This window comes from Dromiciops gliroides, chromosome 2 (genome assembly GCF_019393635.1).
Source record: "Dromiciops gliroides isolate mDroGli1 chromosome 2, mDroGli1.pri, whole genome shotgun sequence".
NCBI lineage: Eukaryota > Metazoa > Chordata > Mammalia > Microbiotheria > Microbiotheriidae > Dromiciops > Dromiciops gliroides.
Genome location: NC_057862.1, coordinates 31,308,332 through 31,325,443, shown reverse-complemented (window position 1 = coordinate 31,325,443; position 17,112 = coordinate 31,308,332). Strand labels below are relative to the sequence as shown.

General features: G+C 42.4%; 1 protein-coding gene across 1 annotated transcript in view; it reads right to left on the bottom strand.

Annotated features, from left to right (window-relative positions):
* The window catches only part of TET1 (tet methylcytosine dioxygenase 1), a 162,675-nt gene that overhangs the window by 113,831 nt on the left and 31,732 nt on the right, over positions 1–17,112 (bottom strand). The window contains exon 2 of the mRNA XM_043984934.1: positions 10,300–10,353. Coding sequence (XP_043840869.1) covers positions 10,300–10,353 — 54 coding nt within the window. The remainder of the gene's footprint in view (positions 1–10,299; positions 10,354–17,112) is intronic.

The window sequence follows — 17,112 nt, the reverse complement described above, 5'->3', positions numbered from 1 at the left end:
GTAAGTCACTTAAACCCCACTGCCCTGCAAATTAAAAAAAAAAAAAGAATTATCCCAAGAAAAGGAATGTTCACACTGAACATAGATAACACACCCATCAAAGCATATCTGATTTTGACTGAAGATTTACTATTATAATTGTAAGTTCTACAGTTTTAGTGACATAAGTGATCAAACTCAGCTTGTGATAGTTATTCATTCACTAAATGGCTAGTAAGTTCTTACTATGTGCAAGGCACTGTTAGGAAGACAAGGATATGTCACAATTCCTAGTCTCAAGTAGTTTATAATCTATTGTAGAATCTGATAAAAGATCAAAATCTAATGACCTTGCTTTGTTTTTGTTTTTTGTTTTGTTTGTTTTTTAGTGAGGCAATTGGGGTTAAGTGACTTGCCCAGGGTCACACAGCTAGTAAGTGTTAAGTGTCTGAGGCCGGATTTGAACTCAGGTACTCCTGATTCCAGGGCTGGTGCTTTATCCACTGGGCCACCTAGCTGCCCCTATAACCTTGCTTTTAAAGGAGCAGGTAGGTGGTATACTGGATATAGTGCCAGACTTAGAGTCAAGAAGACTCATCTTCCTGAGTTCAAATTCAGCTTCAGACACTTAACTAGCTGGGTGACCCTAGGCAAGTCACTTAACCCCATTTGCCTCACTTCCTAATCTGTAATATGAAATGAAGAAGGAAATGCAAACCACTCCAGTATCTTTGCCAAGAAAACCTTGAATGGCATCACAAAGAGTCAGATATGACTGAAATGATTGAACAATGACAACAAAATGAAACAAGAAGTAAAAATAGACAAACTAAATTGGGAAATCACCATTTCATATGAACAACTTCAATAATCTCAAACATTTTCTCTATGCAAGTTTAAGTATTTTTTTTTAAAATCCCAAAACACATTCCTTCAGGCAAGGTGTTTTGGCAATCTTTGACTAGAGGAAGTCCAAACTCAGCTCATAAGTAAAACATTGTATATACATGTGTAAACATAAACTTTCCTAGAATGGCAACACAAGTCAAACATGTAATATGTACAAGGACAATGTCTCTCCCCAAGTGAAAAGTGTTTAAGTGGTTAGGGTTCATTTTTCAATAATCTAGTAACTTCATGCAGGCAAGAAAAGCAAATAATACTTAACCAACATTTGCTAAGTACAGTGGGGATACAAAGAAAGGCAAAAAAACACCAGTCTCTGCTCTCAAGGAGACAGCAAGCAAACAATTAATCCACACAAGACACATGCAGGATAAATCAGATTTAGTCAACAGAGAGAAGGCACTAAGAGGAAGCACTGGCGGAGGCTTCTCACAGATGGTGAGGGCTTTAGCTTAGTCTTGAAGAAAGCCAGAGAAGTGAGGAGGTAGAGGAGAAGCAGAAGAGGAAGTGTTTCAGGTGTGGGGGAGGGGGGCAGCTAGTGCAAACACTTGGGAGTCAAGAGATGGAGTGTTATGTATAAAATCATGTAGAATGAATCACATGGAGGACAGGCAGTGACATTGGATCACAGAGTATGTGGAGAAGTGAAAAGTGTAAAAAGATGGGCAACGTGGGGAGGGGGTCCTGTGAGCTTGGACAGACTGTGAGCAACAGTGGAGGTTAGAAGGGCCTGCTTGGCTATGCTTCATGAGGTCCCAGAATCAGACACAACTGAAGGAAAGTGTCATGTTATGAATGGCTTTTAAAGGCAACTAGAGGGGGCAGCTAGATGGTGCAGTGGATAAAGCACCGGCCCTGGATTCAGAAGGACCTGAGTTCAAAGCTGGCCTCAGACACTTGACACTTAACAGCTGTGTGACCCTGGACATGTCACTTAATCCTTATTGCCCTGCAAAAAATAAAGGCAACTAGAAGATTTTATATTTGATACTGGAGGTAATAGGGAGTCTTTAGAGTTTATGGAATAGAGGAGTGATGTGATCAAACCTATATTTGAGGGACGTCAATTTGACAGTTCAGTGAAGTATGGATGGTAGCTCTGAGAGGCTTGAGGCAGGGAGATCAACCAGCATGCTGGTCTTCCTGCCTCCAGGTACTCCTGTATGTGTCCCATCTCTTCTCTTCTCTTCTCCAGATATGAGGCCTGTACCAGGGTGGTTGCAGTGTCAAAGGAGAGAAAGGAGTGGGGGGATGGGAGGAAATACAGGAGAGGTTATGGAGGTAAAAATGACAGGACTTGACCATTAATTAGATATGTGGGTTGGGAGAGAGTGAGGAGTCAAGAATGACCCCTAAGTTGGGAGCCTGGGTGACTGGGGAAATGGTAGCACTATATTCTCAACAGTAATAGGGAAATTGGGGCACCTAGGTAGTTCAGTGGATAGAGCATAAGGTCTGGAATCAAGAAGACCTCTGTTCAAATCTGGCCTCAGACACTTACTAGTTGTTTTGTTTGTTTTTTGGTAGGTGTAGGATTGTTATCCTGAAATTATATTTTCACATCAGGTCTGTGCTTTGTAAATCAGATCTATACAGAAGGTGGGGGGAAAAAAGTTCTGCCACTGAGAATGAACAAGCAAATCACCCTGAGCAAATGACCTAACTCTGTTTGCCTCAGTTTCCTCTTTTGTAAAATGAGCTGGAGAAGGAAATGGCAAACTACTCCAATACCTTTGCCAAGAAAACTCCAGATGTGGTTACAAAGAGTAAGACAAAACTGAAATGACTGAACAACAACAACAGAGGAAAGTTAGGAAGAGAAGAGGATTTGGGGGGGGAAAGATAATTACTTTAGTAACAATAGCTGAGGAAATTTAGCAAGTGTCACCCTCTAACCTTTCTGAAATGTACTCATATATCAAACACTCTTATACAAACCTATTCCTAGTTCCTGGCTGATTTTTCTACACCAGAGGTGTCAAACTTGTTGGCCACTGGCAAAACTGGTAAACACAGGAACCAGATTAAAATGGAATTGGGAAATGTTTAACAAAATTTTGAAAAATACAATACAATAAGGGGCAGCTAGGTGGCGCAGTGGATAGAGCACTGGCCCTGGAGTCAGGAGGACCTGAGTTCAAAGCCAGCCTCAGACACTTAACACTTACTAGCTGTGTGACCCTGGGCAAGTCACTTAACCCCACTTGCCTCACTAAAAAAAAAATACAATACAATATAGATAATGTTAATTTATGATTTTCTAAGTCAATACATGACCCACAAGGATCCTATATGAGTTTGACACCACTGCTATATATGATATATTTAAAACATTAGGATAATGAATTTTTTTTCCTTCCACATGTTTCAGGCTTTAGTACAGAATTTTTGGTCCTGGAATACATAAATTTTTGTATATAGATGTTGAGGGAAAAAACCAAAATGTCTTGATCACTTAAAATCCCCATATTTGACAACTATTCCTCATTTTTTCAAGATTATTAGGAGACATCATATCCAATATTTTTAAATGCATGAACAAGCTTTATGGGATACAAATTCTCCTCCCCCCCCCAAAAAAAAACACCCCACAATAACGATAGGCATAATCTTACCAAGTTAATAAAAAGATGGTTAATTATTCTAGATGTAAAATTTCAGAAATGAAAATTACTGAACATTTTCTCAGCTAGTTAAAAAGTTACTTTCAGTTAAATTTGTTAGTTACCTAGAAGCCCACAGAAATCTCTTAACAATTAATTTCTATAATTTGGATACTTATTTTTAAACCTAAAGAAGTGGAGAAGGCCAGCCTCAAATTCAGGGAATTTCTAAGATTAAACCTCCTTTGATACATACATACTGGTCATGTGACCTTTTACAGCTCAGTGCTACTTTGCTCCCATCCCAATTCTTTGTTTCTTTGTTTTTTGGTGAGGCAGTTAGAGTTAAGTGACTTGCCCAGGGTCACACAGCTAGTAAGTGTCAAGTGTCTGAGGTCAAATTTGAACTCAGGTCCTCCTGAATCCAGGGCCGGTGCTTTATCTACTTCGCCACCTAGCTGCCCCCTCCCCATCCCAATTCTTTAAGATGATTTGTCACTTAATAATTGCCTATTTGCTACTTAATAGAGGGAGTTTTTGTTTGTTTGTTTGCTTTTTGCTGGAAATTACCAAACCAAAGAAATTACCAAAAAAAAAATTATAAATAGAAAATTTCAAGCTTGGTACAAAAGTCACAGATTCTCTTTCCAAATACATGACCTGATCATAGGCATAAGATGGTATCAAAAAGGAATAAATGCTCAAGAATTTGTTTAGTAGCTTGCAATGGTCCAAGAGTTGGGATATGAACCTCTCTCCACTCTATTGCCAGGTTTAGTTCATTTGATGCCACACTTTAAATATAGAAGACCAAGGTATCTTCTTTACCCAGCAGCACTTTATAAAACAATTTTTTTAAAAAATGACTCATGAATGTGTTTAATTTTTTTAATTAAAAAAAATGTCTCAGTGTTGACATTGTTATAATGAATTTATGGACCACCTGGATTTGATGGAATTGCCTTATTATCTAAAAGGATTTTATGAAACCCTGGATTAATAGGAGAAAAATGTCCTTTGACTGAACTTCAAACTGAACCCGGATAGCTAGCAGATAAGTCCCTATCTGCTGACATCTTTCCCCAGGATAGTAAGTCCCTATCTTGTAAAAACATTTGGACATCCTCCTCCTTGCCAAACCCTATTTTGGGGGGAATCATATAATCTTATCATAGTGTTTCTGTTAAGTCAAACTATCAAACTGATATTTCCTATATACTTGTTGATATTGTTAAACTGATTTGCATTACATCCATTCTTGTCATAGTATTTACTTTTAGCTTCATGCTAATGAAACTGATAACATTCTGTAACCAGTGAACAAAGGAACATTATATACCCTCAGAAAGAGGGAGTCTTTGAGCTCCTTCTTTGGAAGGGGTCTCCACATGATCATGCCTACTTGTTCTTGGGACAAATAAACTGGTACTATGTTTTTCCTGTCTGTCTCTGATCTGGTTTTTCCTGTAGGAGAAATTATGCAAATAATTTCTCTGATCCTTTTTTTTTTTCCTGTAGGAGACAGGCATAAAAACAAAAATTGGCAACATGAAGTTTAAAAAACAAAAGCAACAGGGGCAGCTAGGTGGGGCAGTGGATAGAGCACTGGCCCTAGATTCAAGAGTACCAGAGTTCAAATCCAGCCTCAGACACTTGACACTTACTAGCTGTGTGACCCTGGGCAAGTCACTTAACCTTCATTGCCCAGATTAAACAAACAAGCAAAAGCAAGGTAGTATTTGATAAGATTTAGTAGCTCTAATAGCAGAAATTACTATCTTCTTCCTTCTGAATAAGACCACTTGGTGGAAATCTAAATCCTAAAGATTTTCTGTCTTAGACAAAACAAAATAAACAAACCAAAGACCTAAATTATAAACATCAATTGTGCCATTCAGGACATCTTTGGTTAACATCAGTCACAACCTGGAAATGGCAAATGGTCTCGATTCAATCTAAGTTTATTAGAAAGCAGTCGGATACTTTAACAGCTTGTGTGTGTGTGTGTGTGTGTGTGTGTGTTTTAAATTTGGGGGGGAGGCAATTGGGGTTAAGTGACTTGCCTAGGGTCACACAGCTAGCAAGTGTTAAGTGTCTGAGGCAGGATTTGAATTCAGGTCCTCCTGACTTCAGGGCTGGTGCTCTATCCACTGTGCCACCTAGGGGCCCCTCTTGTGTGTGTGTGTGTGTGTGTGTGTGTGTTTTAAAGGAACATTTGTTAATTTCTGGCTCTTTGAAATGTAACAATGTTGTTAAAGGTCACATAAGGTTACATTATAACCAGAATTAAGACAGGCAACTGTGGTACCTAGAAATCTCCCTCTTTAGTGATATTCAAAACAAAGTTATCTCAAGAAATGGGAGGGGCAGCTTCCATTTAGTCACAATATAATAACATTTAATTATAGGATAAAAAGAAAAGGGCAAATAGCTTCATTGTTTCGAGCTTGCCAATAAATTAGGTTAAACCAGTCCAAAAAAAATTCCCTTTTCCTTTCCTCCTCAGAACTGTCTACAGCCCAATCCTCCTATTAAGAACAGTCACGAAGTACATGGAGAAAAGCATAATATTCATAATATTGCTGAATGAAACCCGGTCACTCCACAGATCATCATCTTCTTTCAGCATCTCCATCAGTGAAGGGAACTTTGAGGACTGACTATCATTCATGCAGAATCTAGCAGAAGGGTCGGAAGATGAATTGTTTTCTTTACTAGATCTATATCTATAAGATTTCTGAATGTTTACCGAAGAGTTTTGTTTGTTTTTTGGTAGGTATAGGATTGTTATCCTGAAATTATATTTTCACATCAGGTCTGTGCGTTGTAAACCAGATCTGTCCAGAAAGGGGGGTGGGGGGTGGGTAGTTCTGCCTCTGAGAATGAATAAGCAACATACCTTAATTCTACCCATAGCCTTGTCTTGGTATTTTTCACTTGTAAACAAAATAATGCATAGTAGTAGTAAGCAGGAAAGGGCTTAAACACTCACTAAGCACAACCCCCTCATTTTACAGATGAGAAAACTAAGACTCAGAGCTCAGGTAATCTGCCTGCCCATGGCCATATGTAGCAGGTTATCTAGAGATAGAATTATCTCTACAGAGTTGATTCCTGGTCCAATACTATTTTGACCACCATGCTGCCTTCAGCAGTTAGCTACTAGATAAGCTGAACTGTAAATAACTTGGGAGAGGGAATGATGGAAATCAATTTCTCAACCCTAAACTCTACAGAAACATTTTCCGTGGGGGAAAAAATGTCAACTGCAAAGGCAGTGGGCCTGATTCCCAATATGGACTAGAAACTTTGCAAAAAGTACATTTCAAAGCCTGCTAATACAAAACAAAAACCCATCATAAACACCCAGACACAAAACCACTCAACTCTATCCCAATCAAGGCTCAATGAAATGCACTCACTGAACTAATAACAATATACATGAAAATGACACTATGGACCTTCTGGTGGGAGGACATCAACCTGAAGTTGTTTTTCTAATCATGGCTATGAGTAGTTCAAGAGTCCTCCACACCCCCTCATCCAATCCCCCTTGGAGTTACCAGAATACTTTTGACAGATGACAACTGGGGACGTTGGGAAGGGTCACAGAATGGGATGTTTTTCCCCTCAATGAGCCAACCTTTTCATTTCTTGCTATGTGCAATGTTTAAATGTTTGTGTCTTGTTGGAACATCACATTAGCATTTTGTTTTTTTGAAAAAGAGGGGCAGGGGCAGAGGAGGTCCCAACACATATTTCAATATGGTGTCAGTTGAACATACCCTTCAGACAACCAGATACTACCCAGGCCCTGAAGCTAAAACTGGCCCAGATAGGGCAAATTTCCGATCATACCTTGAACTTGAAGGCATCCATAAAAGAATACTTGGGTGAGGCTCTTCCTTACACATCCAACTATCTTCGGACAAACTGGGGGGTGGGAGGGAAAGTGCAAGTGTAGGGTTCTTCCAACAGAGATGAAGAGATCTAAAGATCACCCCAACTTGAAAGTAACACTTCAAAAAGTTGAAGGGATGTTCTTCACAGTGCGAAGGCAGGCAATTATAAAAGGTGAGACATCAGACCTGGGTCTTCTCTCACCCTTGGTCCTGAGGCTGGCAGCAAGGAAGATCCCCTCCCCCAACCCCAAGTCCTAACACTAGAAACTTTCATTTAAAAGATGTTCCTCAAATTACAGATTCAGTCATCCAAACTACACAATCTCCATAAATTTATACATTAGACAGTACATGTGCAAGAACTAAATTACTTACATTTGGACAAAGTAAAGGACTTTAGGAAAACAACAAGACCCTTAACTCAAAGGGAAGATATTTTTAAATGCCAATGGCATCACCAACTTCCTCAAATCCTTTTAGGAAATTTCAATACATTCATCTAACAGCCCCTAATTATTCAGCTGAAAAGTTGAGGCACCAGGATTGACTAAGGCTTGCTGTGGCTGACCCCATGTGACTGCTTACTAAAACCAAGGGCTAGGAAGAAGCACTTTGCCCAAAGCCCTTTACACAGCTGCAGGGGAGTACAGTCAAAATGCAATGAAAAGGCACTGTCTGTTTATTATGGAGATTCACTTCAGGAGACAAGATGCGTGAAGTCTAATGGAATCAACATAAAAATGCACTCTCTTCCAAAACAGTAAGACTATCTTTACAGAGTCAATGGAATAAGCTTCAACAGTAGAAGGGCTACACATTTGGCCAATGTAATTAGCATTATCCCCTCCCTCCTCCCCCCTTCCCCCCATTTCTTGTATCTTCCAAGAATGTAGCATTTTGATCAGAGCTGAGGGGGAAAAGTTCTCCTCAACCTCTGACCTTATGAAATGAAGAGATGGGTATATTCAGTACAGAAAGATCAGGCATGTTTTTAATGACACAACTACCCTACTTAATGGAGGGAAGAGAGAATGTGAAGATCTGAATCTGCTTTAAGAATTGTCAATACTCTACTTAGCCAGACCAAAAGAGAATTTATGCATGAGTAATTTTATTCATTAAAAAGAAGTTATTTGATAATATCTAACTACATGTGTGTGTATATATGTATATGTATAAATGTGTGTACAGTATATGGAAATAATATATGGAGAGAGTGCGCACACACGAGTGCATGATTATCAACCTAAGAGTTTTTACTGAACATCAACTACATACCCAACTATGTGCTTAGTTACTAAAAGATGATAACATAAAACTGACCAGGCACAAATCCCCTCCTGGCTTAGGCAAATAGGGTAGTGGTGATTTTCAAAGCAAATTTAAACCTTCCATTCTAATCTTTCTTTCTGTTACTTCAGTCTGTCATATTTATGCCTATATCTCTGTGCTGATATGGAGGGGGGAAAAAGAAAGGAGAACAAGGGAGGGAAGGGAAGAAGGAAAGAGAGGGAAAGGAAAGAAGTCATTTTCTTTGGTCATTAAATAGACTGACCATCTGAATTACAGTCTAGATCCGACAGGACCACAAATAGCTAAGCAGAAGGCCCAGACCTCAGCAGGATGAGTCAGTGGTCTGATTATTTGGTCAAGAGATGGAAATAATGAGCACAAGATCACTGCTTCTGGTGGGGATAGGAATGAAATGAAGCAGAAGTAGGTGCTGATTTTGAAAAAAGAATCTTATAGAGTTGATGTGACTGTACCTTCTAATACTACATGCCCATAGGCCCCAAAGTGATCAGGAAATGACAGATAGATTTCAAAGTTGGGGTTTTCCTTGGGACAGACCTCCCTGAAACCTACTCAAAATGTCATAATCCCTGTCTTGCATATTTTGAATCACTTGTATACAGTTCATAAAACAAAAAATATACAATTTCTTTATTTTTGCAACAGTCACAATGGCATCTTGTTCAACCTGTCAATTTTTATTGCGCTCTTGTAAAAGGTTATCCAGCTGGTGACACACAGTAACCATTTTACTGACAAAACAATCACAAGTACACGGTTTTGCTTTTTTTTTTTTATATAAACCCAGTAGTTTTGTTACATCAGCCTCTTTAGTTACTTAGGGTGTTTGCTCAGCCTGTTCATATTTATAACAATATTCCCATTCTCACTCTGAGCTAATTTGTAGCCTTTAAAAATAAGCACAGTTATGCTTATACTGAATCTAGCTTATAGGAGCATAGCTTTGAATCTACTTTTAGTAATGCCTTGTAAAACCTGCGATTTATATTAACCCTTTCAAGCCCCATATACAATTAATAAGTTAGGCTGCTATTAAGGCATTAACCATTTCACTGAAAATATTTCAGCAGTCTACACACTCCCACAGTCCCATGAATAATTATCAAAATTAAAGACTGTATGAGAAGAATCCTGCTTATACCATTATACTTTTACTACAAATCACGAAGGGTTAACAAATTGAATTGAAAGATATCAGAACTTTAAATCATACCTCATATGGCATTTAATTCAGAAAGCAATGTCATTGCCGTCTACTTTAAGTAACTCCCGGAAAGCTTAAATCTGCATTGATGGAAGTAAACACAAATACTGAAATTCACGGTGGCCAAAAAAAATGTATTTCCTTTGCCGTGCTGCTAAATAAACTTTCCATTACATAGCCTGATGCACCACTGGAAAGAAAGGACGCAAACGTGTGCCTTGGGCAGTACCACATTAAGAAAATGTACTTCAGGGTTTTAAAATTTTCATTTAGCAAGTCAAAAAACCAAAGGATTTATCGCTTGCACTTAGCTCCAAATTTATCCCAAGTGACTAGAAAAATACTATATAAAGATGGAAAAACAATTGTGATTAAATCAATAACCAGTTACCTTTAAAACTTTGGGCTTCTTTTCCCTCTGGGGTCTCTTGTTTTCCTTTATAACCTAAAAAAATCAAATAGCATAATGAGCCTCGGTTAGAGAGCGAGAGAAAAGAGCCAAGTGCCCCCTTCCAATCAATGACAACTGCCCCGCAAAACTCTTTGTATGCTTCGAGCCGCAAACACGTTGAATGGGCGGAACTTCAAAAAAAACAACCGTGGTGCAAATGTTCTACTTGCAGTCTTCCCCCAGACGCCGCCGGGCAGCCCACCTTCCCCCACCCCCATCAGCACCCCCCCCCCTCCCCAGTGGGTCCTTCTCCCCAGCCCAGCCCAGCCCAGCCCACGAGGGAGCCATCTTGCCTGCTCCTGCAGCCGCCGCCGCCTCCACCGCGGGGCCGTTCAGCCGAGCGCTCGGGGGACTCGGGCTCATGGTGACCCGAAGCGGCCCCGGCCGGCCGGCCCCGCGGACAGCGACGGCGCGCCCGGCATGCGTCCTGCAGAAACAGCCCCAGAAGAGGGGGTGCGGTGCAGCCAATGGCAGCCCGGGCGGCCGGGCGGCGGGCAGCCGGATAGCCGGGCGGCCGGCGCTTTCCTGGACGGGATCGGCTCGGCTCGGCTCCGCTAGCCTCTGCCGGGCCCCGTCTCGGCCGCCGCCGCCGCCGCCGCCGCTACCGAGCCGGGCCCAGACAAAGGACCGCCTGTACAGGCTTGACTCTTCCCCACCTCGGCGGGACCCAGGCGGCCCCAAGCTGCGGCATGGAGTGGGCGGCCCAGGATCTGGGCTGCGCCGCCGCCGCCGCCAACCGAGGCCCCCGCATACACAATGCACCGCGAGCCCCCTACCCCGCCCCGCCGCGCCGCCGCGCGCCCCGCGGGGACGGCCGCCGGGCCGGGCCTGGCAAGCCCCGGGCGGCGACCTCCGGCGGGGCCCCCGGGGGTGCGGGCGGCTGTCACCCTGGCTAGAGGCGGGCAGAGGGGTGGGGGTGGGGGCGCTGAGACCTGAGGGCGGCCCGGGCTCGGCGAGGTGCGGTGCTGTTTGACTTTATAAGGCAAGGCTCCATATTAGCTCTATTTAAAGGCGGGGGAGGTTATTTGAGGACAAGCTCGCCCGCCTCGCCTGGCGCAGCCCCGCTCCCTCGGCTGGCGTGGGGCTTCCGGGCTCCTTCCTCCGCTAACCACACCTCTGCAGCAGCAATAGCAGCAGCGGCGGCGGCGGCAGCAGGCGCGGGGCCCCTCACGCTAAGCCACCCCGAGCCATTAGATTTCGGTCAATAAACGTCTACGGGTGAGTGAGAGCACATTCAGATGATAATGGCAGCAATGACAGAGAAAGGGAAGGGAAGCTTCCTACAACGCACTTCCTTCCTACCGTGCGGAAGGACCGAGGGAAAGCTTGGTCCTCAGTCTCCGCAGCCACTTGTGCTGACCTTTTCTTTCCCATAGCAACCCCCCAGCTCTCTTCCCCCCCCCACCCCCGTCCTTTCCCCCACCATCCCTCCCCCCGCCCCAAGCCCGAGGCTCAGAAGCCGGGCTTCCGGACAAAAGCCAGATCATCAGCTTCATTAAAAGCTTCCCGCGAGCTGGGCAGGGGTCCCCGAGCCTTCATTCCCACGGCGGAGCAGCGAGGCCGGTCGGCCACATAGCAGGTGCCAGCCCCTGCCTTGCAAGGATACAGCCCACCTAGCTAGGCTGCCAAGGATCAAGCGTTCGAAGAGAGCCTTCCCACCTCAGTTCTCGAACGGCCGAACGGAGACCCTGCTTCGCTTCCCATACTTCTCCCTGACATTCCCCACCTTGGGCCCCTGGTACCGACGCGACAGACGCCCAGTCCCCCACATACCTCCCCCGCCTCCCTGTAGCCGAAGGAAGAGGCCCACTTGGTGTGCTGGACCGACTGCCCGAAGCACCAGCCGTCTAGATAACGAACGCATCGCTAGAGGGTTAGTCCCGGAAGCATAGCAAAAAGACTTTGCACTTTCTACCCCTACCTTCTCTGAGCCCACCTGGCTGCCTGAATTTTAATTACAAACCCCACCTTGAACTTGGAGTAGTCAGAAGCTGTTTTCAAATCCAGTCTCTGCAACTTATTACCTGTGTAACCTTGAGCTTGTCACTTCCCCTCATTGGACTTCACTATAAACCAGGGGGTTGGACTAAATCATCCCAAAGATCCCTTCCCCTGCTCTACCAAGTCACAAATCATTTTCTTAGTCAAGATTCTAAGTAGGGCGCGCTGACCAATCTCCTAACCAGCCTCCAAAGCTGTCTCTACCACTACCTCTTTTAAACTCCCAATCACTACCCCAGCCCACACGTCCAAAAAGAAATCTTTCAAGAAAAACCCGTATTTGACAATGGGGGAGGGGAACTGAGGTCTCAAGCCTCACTAAAACACATGTAATGAAGCTGATAAATTCTAAGACCGATTCAAATCCTGACAACCTAAGCTGGAAATAGCTTTAAGGGCAACTGAAGCTTTTCTCTGTGGAAGGGGATAAAAAACAAATCTGACATTGATGTTTTGTTTCTAAATTACAGAAAAGTTTCCTATGATAACTAAATTCATTTCTAAAACATCCCATAAATCATTCCTAGAGTGTTACCATATTTAATAAAACAACACTGATGTACACTAATTATAGTCATACCTGGACTATTTCTCACCTGGTTCTTTTTTTTCCCCCCTTAAAAGGAATCAAAACACAAGAATAAAAGCCAGTTTCAAATAACTCCAAAAAACGAAGCTGAAAACACGAGTCCATAATATTTTCACCATTCAAAACACTTATGAGGGTGATAAATAACACTGTGGATCTGTGTGCATTGTTGTGTAAAATGAGTTAATAAATAAAGCCTGATCTGATCCTTGCTGGATGGGGGACTTTATGAAAGTGACCAAAGGCCCAGGGTGATTCTGACCCTCAGAGCTGTACATGTTGAAACAGAATAGACTGGTAGCTGCTGGTGGCTAGAGCCATTTCATTCACAATCTCCTATCTAGTGAGTTAATAGTTCAATGAAAAGATGACAATTTGACCACAAAGGTAATTATCAGACAACACTAATTTTTTTTTTAATCAGAAATATGCAAAGCCCAGCTCAATTCCTTTCTTGTCTAGGGGTGCTGCAACTTAGTTGAGTGAATCTACAACCAGTCTAGGAACCCAATTCTGCTAATAGATTTGATTGTGACATTAGTCTTTTGATTTGTAAAAGGTAAATCTTGGTTCCCAGAAGTAAGCAAAGATTTAATGACAGTAATTCCAGCTTGAGAGGTAGGAGTAGGGTAGCCTGCAGCCTGGGAACATGGATACAGTGCTACACTTGGACACAGGAAGGCCTGGATTCAAATCTTGCCTCTGCTATTTATTCAACCAGTCAACCAACCCTAAATGAAACAGACAGATTCTAAGTAGAGAGCCTGACAGAGAGATCGAGAGAAAGAGGGCATTGCTGGAAGGAAAATGAAGGATCATTTCAATTCCACAAACATGTTTTATATCCCTACTAGGTTAGAGAACACTTAGTCTGAAAGATACTCAAATGGATTCTGTGATCTCATCAGCTTGAATTTTCTCTCCAGTTACCAAGATCACAAGCCAGCCACATCTATGCATTCTGGGTCCCTCCTGTCCATGTCCTGCCATCATCTGTCACAGGGAGGACATCCCTCACCTTCTGCTGATGTTGTATAATTCTAGTGTCCCACCTGTCATTGCTCACTCTTACTCATCTTCCTATCCTGTCACACATTTCTCTGATGATATCTTTTACTCCAGAGCTTGTCCATGAGTATAACTGAAAAAATAACAAATGAACAAGTGGAGCCCAGAAGTAAACAAGAGAAGTGGGGGGGGGGGGTGCTGCAGAAAACTGCAGAGTTCCTTTAATGATCCCCCCACACACTTCTGGAAAAAGGGCCTATCTTTCTAATATTCATATTCTACCACTGGTGTGTGGCTGCAAGCTCTGAAATAGTACAGACTCCAAAAAAGTTGAAAATGAATATCAAACGGAGGGCAATGGAAAGAGAAGCCTAGGGCAGATGTGAGCAACACAGAGCCAGTTAGGGGCTGGGAATGCCAAAGAGACAAAGAATATAGGCCCAATCTGCAGAGAACTTTCAGCCTGATACCATCTAAATCCTCAACTGTGTCTTGAAGGTGGGGAAGGATGCCAATAGACAAAGATGGGAGAGTCTTGTTCTAGTAATAGAAGATGGCATCTACAATGGTATAGAGGCAGGACAGATCAGTCTGAGTGGAAGGAATAAAGAGGAATCTAATATTTTAGGGCCAGCATGGGTGAGGATCAAACCAAGAGCATGATTTTTTATAGTAGGGGTAATCCTGGCCCTAGGGATTACAAATACTAAGCTTTTGGCAGTCAAACTTTGAAATATAATATTCTCTGAAAACTAGATCTCAGGCTAAACTCAAACCCTCAGATTACAGGTACAACTTAATGCTCATGTCAAATACCAGGAAAGAAGAGTAATAAAAACCTTCCCCCAAATCTCACAACAGAAGACTTCAGTAGAAACAAGGGACAAACTAACAAATATGACCATAAACGGGCATTTTTTTTATGATCCTCTACTGTGGATCATAGGTTTGTGCCACCTTTCAAGTATAAGTTCAGCTCTGTCTAGGTGCCTGCACTTGGTAGTCCTATTTTTCTTTTCTTCTGTCCTTTTGTTTCTCTCTCTAGTCAACTCCTCCCCTAGGACCTCTGTCTCACAGTCTCCATTCCCTCCACCCTTTCCCTGGGGGCCAGTTGGATTCCAGATGTTATGTTCTGTGCTCCATGTCTTCCTGTCTATATGGCTGACAAACACAGTTGCCCCTTCAGGACTTCTGTACTTGTCTGAGGAAGACAGGAGGTAAAGGTGAAGCTTGAGAACAGGTAGCTCTGTTCTGTGGAATGGTAGGGAGAGGGCTACATTTGGAACTAAAGACACAGGTTCAAATCCTGGCTCTGTTACTTTTACTCGGATGACCTTGACTGACAAATACAACATTTAATCCTCTCTGAACCTCAGTTCCTGATAATAATAATCATTAGAATTTATATAGTGCTTTAAAGTTGGCAAAGCATTTTGTTAATATTGTCTTCTTTCCCCCCTCACATCATTGTTTAGATATTATGTTCTCCAGGACGGTTTCAGAAAAACCCAGGAAGACTTACATGAATTGATACAAAGCGAAGTAAGCACAAATAGGAGAACATTGTACACAGTAACAGCAATATTGCACAGTGATCAACTACAGAAGACTTAGCTATTCTGATCAAGACAATTTTTTTGGAGGGGGGTGGGGCAATGAGGGTTAAATGACCTGCCCAGGGTGACACAGCTAGTAAATGTAGTGTCTGAGACTGGATTTGAACTCAGGTCCTCCTGAATCCAGGGCCAGTGCTTTATCCACTGCGCCACCTAGCTGCCCCTGATCCAAGACAATTCTAAAGGACCCATGATGAAAAATACCCACATCCAGAGAGAGGGAAAGAGAAATGTGCAGTATACTTTAAAAAAGAAAGAAAGAAAGAAAAGAAATTATGCTCTGACTTTTCACCCATTCTGACCCTGAAAATGCCAGAATCCTCTTCCCTATAAAATAAAGAGACTTCTTTAGTTAGCTTCTAAATCCTATGATTCTATTATCTATGAGTCTGTTATTCTATGGCAACATGGACTATTTGGCAAATGGGGGTTGTTTCTGAGGACCTTTTTCTTTAAAGTTAATGTTCAGGGCATAACTGATGAAATAGTTGCCCCAAACAAGTAAATAAAGCTAGGCTGACTGATATCTATTCTATGCAGGTAACATAGCTACCATCAATGTACCTACCATAAGTTTAGACAATCTAAATATTAGCGAATCAACTTTTTAATTATAGCTCACTTCTCACACACACACACACACACACACAGAGGGAATCTGTCTATTATACTATGCTGACTCTAATAAGTATGTTGTTGTGGTTAATCAGTTGTGTCCCACTGTTCTTGACCCCATTTGGGGTTTTCTTGGCAAAGATATGGGAGTGGTCTGCTTTTCCTTCTCCAGCTTATTTCATAGATGAGGAAACTGAAGTATGCAGGGTTAAGTGATTTGCTCAGGGTCATATAGCTAGTCAGTGTCTAAGGCTGGATTTGAACTCAGAGATTCCTGACTCCAGGCCCAGCCCTCTATCTGCTGCACCACTTAGCTGACCCCCTAATAAGTATAGTAATACATATATTTGTCCTCTCCATAGCATTTCTACTGAAACAATTCTAGTTCAGACCTCCATGACCCCTTGCTTGGACTACCAGCAATAGTCTCTTAACAGGTCTCCCTGTCTCCCATCTATCCTGACATGCTCAAGCAAGACAGGTCTTCTGAGCACAAAGATATAATCATATCACGTTAAATGATCACAAATCAGCTGTTTAAGGACCAAACTGAGGAACCTTATCTGATGGTACTCCTCTTTCTATACTCTATGCTCTACTCAAACTGGACTATTCATCTTCCATATCAACAAATTCCACACTTCCCTTTTGTGCCGTGGTGCAGATTTTTTTGGGGGGGGTGAGGTGAGGGAGACTTCTTTGCCTGCTGTGTTTCCTGACCCTCCTTTAAGGCCAAGTGTTCTACTTCATGAAACTTTTCCTGAATCCCCTATCTGGAAATAACTTCTCATTCACCTAATCCAAAACTGCACTTCTCTTAAAATAACAACCCATATATAGATTACTTAAAATTTGACATCATTCTACACACAATTTCTTATTTGATCTTCAAGGCAGGCATGTGTTACAGTTATTATTATTCCT